Source organism: Polypterus senegalus, chromosome 13, assembly GCF_016835505.1.
Source record: "Polypterus senegalus isolate Bchr_013 chromosome 13, ASM1683550v1, whole genome shotgun sequence".
Lineage (NCBI taxonomy): Eukaryota > Metazoa > Chordata > Cladistia > Polypteriformes > Polypteridae > Polypterus > Polypterus senegalus.
In genome coordinates, this window is record NC_053166.1 from 102,839,285 (window position 1) to 102,846,685 (window position 7,401).

Sequence of the window (7,401 nt, forward strand, 5' to 3'; positions counted from 1 at the left end):
CTCGAAGTCCATAAAAAAGGCATACAATTATTCAACTTAAAATTATGTATCGAGCACATCTATCAAGTTTAAAACTGTCCAAAATGTTTCCAGGGCAAGATGCAACCTTCTAACGTTGCAATCAAATTGTAGCCTCATTGGGCCATATGTTTTGGGCGTGCACCAAATTAACATCATTCTGGACCAAAATCTTTAAATGCCTTTCCGACACCCTTGGTGTCACAATCCCTCCTAATCCATTGACAGCTGTGTTTGGTGTAGTTCCAGATGGGCTTAAAGTGGAGAAGGACAAACAAACTGTAATTGCCTTTACTCTGTATTGGCACGTAGACTTATCTTGCTCAACTGGAAGAATGCTAACTCACATATTTTAAGTCAATGGGTAACTGATGTTACATACAATTTAAAATTGGAAAAAATCAAATTCTCACTGTACAAAACTTTTTCAGAATCTTGCAGGATCTAATCAATAACATTTTAGTATAAGCTTTTAAACTGTGTGAAGCAGATTCTCTCCCCTTTTTCTTATCTTATTTATTTTTATTCATTTATTAATTTATCTTTTTTCTTATTTTTACTAGTTTAAAGTTTTACTCTCTTTCTCATGGGTGGGGGTTGACTTGTTATTGTTAAACTTGACTTGCTTGTACGGAATGTTATTTGATTTTAATAAAATCAATAAAATGCAAAAAATCACGATTACTTCTTGCCTGAAGAAGGGGCCTGAGTTGCCTCGAAAGCTTGCATATTGTAATCTTTTTAGTTAGCCAATAAAAGGAGTCATTTTGCTTGACTTCTCACTACATTCATAATGGCTAACACAGTACAACACCCTAGTACTCAAAGTATCTATAAATTTTAAGCAGAATTACAATCTAGATCAGTGTTTCCCAAACTTGGTCCTGGGGCACACTGTGGCTGCAGGTTTTTCTTCCAACCAGTTTCTGTTTATAATTGGACACCTGGGCTAATTAAGTAATGTGTTATTTCCCAAGTTCTGTTTTTTTTGGGAACAATATAGTGTGACAGTGAGGCTCTTCTCCACCTCTCCAACACTCAGGTACGACTCCAGACACTGGATAAAAGTCCAAGACTTTTTATTAATTAACAATAATACGCACAAAGCACCCTCCACACTACTCATAAATTCAATAACCAACAATACTACTCTCTCCTCCTCGCCCAGACACTTCGCCCCTCTACCTCCCAGCTCAGTTCAGTGTCAGGGCTTCCCCACAATCCTTTTATACACCCTGACCCGGAGGTGTTCCTTATTCCTTCTGGTTCATGGTAAACAGTCCTTTTCTTCAACCCGGGAGCATGTCGTTCCTTCCTGTCATGTGACCGTGACATACTCCCGGGTTATAGGGCACATAAGAGTCCATGAGCCCCCCTACAGCGACTCCCAGTGGCCCCCAAGGTATCCAGCAGGGCTGTGTATAAACACTACATAGTCCATGAGGCCCTGCTGGAACTCGGGGCACGATCCTGCTGTCGGGAGAGCTCCTGGTGGCCTGGGGGTGAGGGCCGGAGCACGAAGCCGGCTGTCCTTCACAATAGAAATTAGAAAACTAAGTTTGGTAAAAATTACCAAGCAGTTATATGGGAATAATTTTTTTTTCTTTTTAACAGTATTTTCATCTTGATTCTCATTCTACTTTTCTAGATGTTCTAATTGTTTAATTAATCCATTATTTACTAATTAGTGGGTCTGATGCTAAAGTAGTTGCATCCTTTGATTATTCTGTGTTGTTTGCCAACATGTCTGCTCTGCTCATTTTTAATTGTCATTTATAAGATACAACGAAGGGGAAAACTGCACAGAGAAAGGGCAAAATATAATGAAATCAACAACAGCAAGTTAAGCATTTAAATCAATAGCAAAAGCATACATTTTTCTAAATGACTTATAAAAATCATGCTGCTGTGCTTTTCTGAATGTTGAATAAAAGATAATACCAGCTAATTAAATGAGATCAGTGTTATCAGGTGTTGTCACTGATTAGGAATCTGGTTGGAACAAAACCTGCAACTAGTGATGGGCGGAGTGAAGCCTCACGAAGCATCAAAAGGTTTAAAGCAATCATGTCAGAAATCGTATCGAAGCTTCAAAGCATTTGACACTCACCTCTCTAGTGACCCCTCCTGGCCATTTTCATTAACATTACATAAACTCATGATCCACTTCAATGACATCTGTTATAACTCTTATTGCTTTTATTTTTTCGCTGCTACAGACTGACAACAAAGAGAAGGGTTCGTCAGCAACTTCTAGTGTCTGATGTCTAAAAAATATAAATATATATACTGTATAACTAACGCCAACAAGCAGAATCCACTATACAATAGCAAGAGTTAAACAAAATAAGACGCCTCACTCATGGATTCCCGGCTCTTTCAATTAGTATTTATTTTTGCACTGTATCATTATAATCGGTCCTATTATTTGTATTATAATTAACCCTCATTTTCTTGAGATCACATTTAATAGCCTTAAATGTTTTCTTTGGTTTGACTTAATTAAAACGAAGTAGGCGGAAAATAAAGGTTTATCCCTGTACTTTGCCATGATATAGGTAAGCACATTTGAGAAAGAAGAGGTGAAATCCTTAAATCAGTTGTTATTATTCGATCAAGTATTGAAATATTTCATTTATTAATACTTTACAATATCTTGTGGAGCACGAAAGTAATGAATTTGCTACAACGAAATGACGTCGTCAATTGCTCAACTAACTAAGGTGGTTGCTTTTCAAATTGTGAGCATAGTGCCCGAGTTCAATCCGACTTAAAGACTCATCAAAATTTACAATGATAAAAAAAAATGATCAGACTTGAAATCTTTAAAACCAATTTCAACTTAATAATTTTGAGAGATACTGTGGAAGGATCGCATAAGAGATCTGTTCGGGAATCACCCCTACTCAAAATCGCCATCAAAATGCAATGTCTAATTGCGGACGGCAGCTCACGTATTTACATTAATCCATTTCTATTCATTGCCATTTGATGTCCATGAACCCATCCATTGAATAAGGCAGTGGTTCTCAACCTGTGGGACAGGCCCCCTAGCGGGGCGCTGTCGTGGCGAAAAATTCAGCATCAGAAGGCTTTTTACCTAAAAATAAAGGCTATTAGGACTCGAGATAGACAGACAGAGTTTTAAGGCTTTATTGCAATAAATCAACCACACGGACTCAACCCAATTCGGCCGAATGAGATTTAGCGCCGAACATTACAGCAATTGAAGTTTTTATAACAATTTCTTATCATTTTTACCTCATCCAATTAGCTCATTCTGCACCTGGTTTTACTGTTTTTATTACTTTTTATAATAGTGACCTGAAGCTTAAGCTTTAATTAAAAAGATATATAGTATGTGCTTTCATTTAACACTAGAATTACCAGAGCCTACGAAAAAACTCGTAATTCCGTCCCACCTTAAATCGCTTCTTAAATCCCTTCACACCTCTCCGCCAGCGCCCTTTGTCTTCTAAATGTGCTGATAAAGAGAAGCTAGGAGCAGCCGGCTATTCCATCCCCCCACCAATTAAGAACGTGCACGAACTTCTCTCAGCTCATGCCTTGATTGAGTATCTGGGAGTGAAGTGGAGTTTTAGAGTGGAAATAATAGATCGTTATTTGGAACACACGCATTTCATGTCTGTTCAGTTTCTACAGTAATCTGTGTCAACACATTGTTAAAACAGAAACGTTTTTATATTCTAGTAGTAGATGACAAAATGTAGGCATAAACTATATAATGTATGAGCCTGAAGTCCAAATAGCAAAGAAACATTTTCACAAGAATAACACAATTGCGCTTTTATTCAAAAATATAACTGCAGAAACAAAAAGCCGCCTTAACATGCGACATTGACACCAGTTTGTTGTAACTGCCTCCGTGGTTCAATAGACTCAGCCCCCGCTTGGGAATCAAGGGGTCACGAGTTCGATCTTGCGCCCCTCCATTTTGAGAAGTAAACTGCTCTTATTCTTACTGTTTTAGAATAAAAGCATACATTTGATTTCAGTCTGTAACAGCCGGTGCAATATATGATCCTTGTAAAGGTTAGCTTTTTTTTTTTTATTATTCACTTTTCATTCTCTCAGTCACGTTCAGAATCAATCCATACAACCCTATATGACACGGCTGTTTTCACTAAAGACGCGCTATAGCTCTGCAGTGTACCACGATGCATACTAACGCGAAACACCAACCCCCCCCGGTTCTGACACACAAACACTGGCGAAGCTGCCTTCTTCGTATCTGACCGTCACTTGATTTTCTTTTTATTCAGTTTTATTGAGTGTTCCTGCCAGTCCCCGCATGTTGCTGTATGCTGTTTCTTTTGTACTCCAGGACATGCAGAGGAAAGAATGGTAAAGACCAGTAAGTTCGGCGCTATATGCATTCATCAGACACTCCCCATCTGCCTGTTATTTTGTTATACTTTTCAATACTTTTTATACTGCTCAAACGGGCATGCTCAAAAAATACACGTGTAATGCCACGAAAAGTGCACGCAGACTTTATTTCGCAAACAAAACAAGTGCACTTTATTTTCAAAACTACCTGTATAACCAAAGAAAAAAGAAAGCAAGTTACAGTAGGCGATTGATACGGCAGCTTGCATGGTACAATGCTAAGAAGTGCTGATTTTCATTCCGTGCTATATAAAATCATCACATTCAAATATTAACAGTTCCCACACACCCAAGGACCGTCCTTTCTACATTTACGGCACGTGTACTTGTTGCCATGTACACACCTCTCTGTGCTATGGTTTCTATTACACTGAATGAGCACCTGACACTGTACTTTCTTCCCAGGGGGAAGGTCCCGCATCAGAGAATTTCCAGTTCCTGCATAAATTCACACCCGATCTGACACTGTTCGTTTTCAAATAATATTGCATTAGTGCGTATTGTCTTTCTTTCATGATATTTTCTTGAATAAAAGTGCACTTTTGTTATACTTTTACACCAATATATGTTCCTGTGTTTGAACGACACGGGCAGATGGGGAGTGTCGTGTATTGTCTTTCTTTCAGGTGTGTAATAGAAACCACAGCATAGAGAGAAGTGTGTACATTGCTGCTTACAGGAAAAGGCGATGGAAAAAGTGCACTTGAATAAAAGTGCACTTTTGTTATACTTTTACACCAATATATGTTCCTGTGTTTGAACGACACGGGCAGATGGGGAGTGTCTGATGATTGCATATAGCGCCGAACTTACTGGTCTTTACCATTCAGTATGTATAAGACACTCCATCTCCTATGGGCCAAATTATTACTTCATTTCACTGATTTCCATAACATATATACTCATCAAGCCATGATGTTAATCATTTGACCTGTATCACCATCAACATGCTAGACTAAACTGTTTTATCCTATTCTAAAAGTTATGGATGTTCTGACCTATAGTAGGTGTCCCTTATCCCCAAAATACTAGCTATGTGTGTCATCCCATATGCTTAATATTATTATTTTCAATTAATTAAATGTACCTAAATGTTAAGCTCTACATTATTTCCTATAATACTACAATCAATAACCTAGAATATCTAAACTGGACTGACCCTAACTAGTAATAGTGGATTGCCCCTGCAATGACAATCACTTAACAATCTCTAATAGATCTCTTATGTTATATTAGACTTGATTCTGATTAACTTTACAGATCACATAATCATTGGTCCTTAAAGGTAACTTATTATATCATACTAAGTATCAGAAGGCATATCAAAACATTTATCTAAAAATATCTATTCTTAACCACTATGAATTCATAATAATCATGTAATATTCCCATTATTGCAAACTTTCATTAAGTACATATTATTTAGGATTCCCTATAGCTTTCATAACTTTATATTTCAAATACTTTTTAATTTAAAAGATGTTGCTATTTATCCAACAAGTGGACAGTCAAAGTAGGCTCCGGCAAGAACATTGAGCCCTGCAGAGTAAAAGTGTGACAAATTATCTTCGCTGATAAGGATTAAAGCAGGTGTTGGGGTCCAATATCCCAGGTAAAAAGGACCACGTCTAGAAGTCTTGGACCAAAGCAGGCAGATGTCATCTATGATTCGGAATCCACGATGATCTTTTGGGCTCAAACATCACCAGCATAGTTGAGCTCTTGGCAGCAGGGATCCACGATGCCTGGACTGGAATCGAAGTGCATTGTCCAGTAGTCAGCTGATCGATGGCCTGATTCACGATTTGATTCCCTCTCTGGTAAGGCTGGGTTCTCCTTGTTTATTTTTTATTGTGTCTTCTATTTTTCTATTCTTCATTTTGTAAAGCACTTAGAGCTACATTTTTTTTGTATGAAAATGTGCTATATTACGGAAGCTTATTCCCGCCACTCAAAAAAAAATATATATTGCGTTATTTCACAAACGAATTGCGTTATATCGCAATAATAATTGCGTTATATCGCAAAAGAATTGCGTTATTTCGCAATACCGATTGCGTTATTTCGCAAAAGAAGCCATTGCAGAAGGCTTGCAGTAGTATCTGCACATTGCCGACTAGCAGCGACTCGTGTACTCGCACATCTGTCTTCTGAGGACAAAGCTCAGGTTCACAACGCAGGCATCTGCAAGGCAGAGGTAATTTAGAACTCAAAACAAAAATTAAACCTAAATCATATATATTCAATGATAATATAGGTTGATAGAGATACAATATAAGTATATCCATAAGTTCCGTTTTAATGATGACATACTGCTCGGTTAAAACAACGGTTCGAATGAAAGGTGTCTAATTCACATCCTACTAGTGGTTTCATTGATTCAATGAATTCCCGACAATGCAACAAACATTATTATGTGACTGGGTCGTCAAAAATTGACGGGTGCATACTATATTTAGTATACCAGAGTGCATTGCCAAGCGCAAGCACACCTACTAATTAGAGATGACGGTGGTGAGGTGCATGTTCCAAGGGCCATAGCCCGACTAGGTAAAACGTAACTGATTAAACTTGACGAGGGTTTATTTGGCAAAAATAAAACGTGATTGGGCCCTGCGGTGGGCTGGCGCCCTGCCCGGGGTTTGTTTCCTGCCTTGCGCCCTGTGTTGGCTGGGATTGCCTCCAGCAGACCTTCGTGACCCTGTAGTTAGGATATAGCGGGTTGAATAATGGCTGGATGGATAAAACGTGATTGGATTGCTACTGCAGTCTTACTTTTAGCTAACATTCGTACTGCCTAAACGAAGTCGAAAAGAAGCTCACAGCAAACAAACTTAAAGTAAGGATCGCTCTCCCCATATTTGCTTTTTTAAGACCCACGTGTTTTAATATAATGTAACGGTTTATTTCATTACTACATTCCTTTACATTTGAAGTGATTATGTTCAAGTTGGACGATTTGGGTTCAGTTAA

General features: G+C 38.2%; 1 protein-coding gene across 1 annotated transcript in view; it reads left to right on the top strand.

The window, feature by feature from the left end:
• Positions 1-2,711: 2,711 nt before the first annotated feature.
• The window catches only part of LOC120543330 (putative nuclease HARBI1), a 13,918-nt gene continuing 9,228 nt past the window's right edge, over positions 2,712-7,401 (top strand). The window contains exon 1 of the mRNA XM_039776366.1: positions 2,712-2,759. Within this exon, the coding sequence (XP_039632300.1) occupies positions 2,712-2,759 (48 nt within the window). The remainder of the gene's footprint in view (positions 2,760-7,401) is intronic.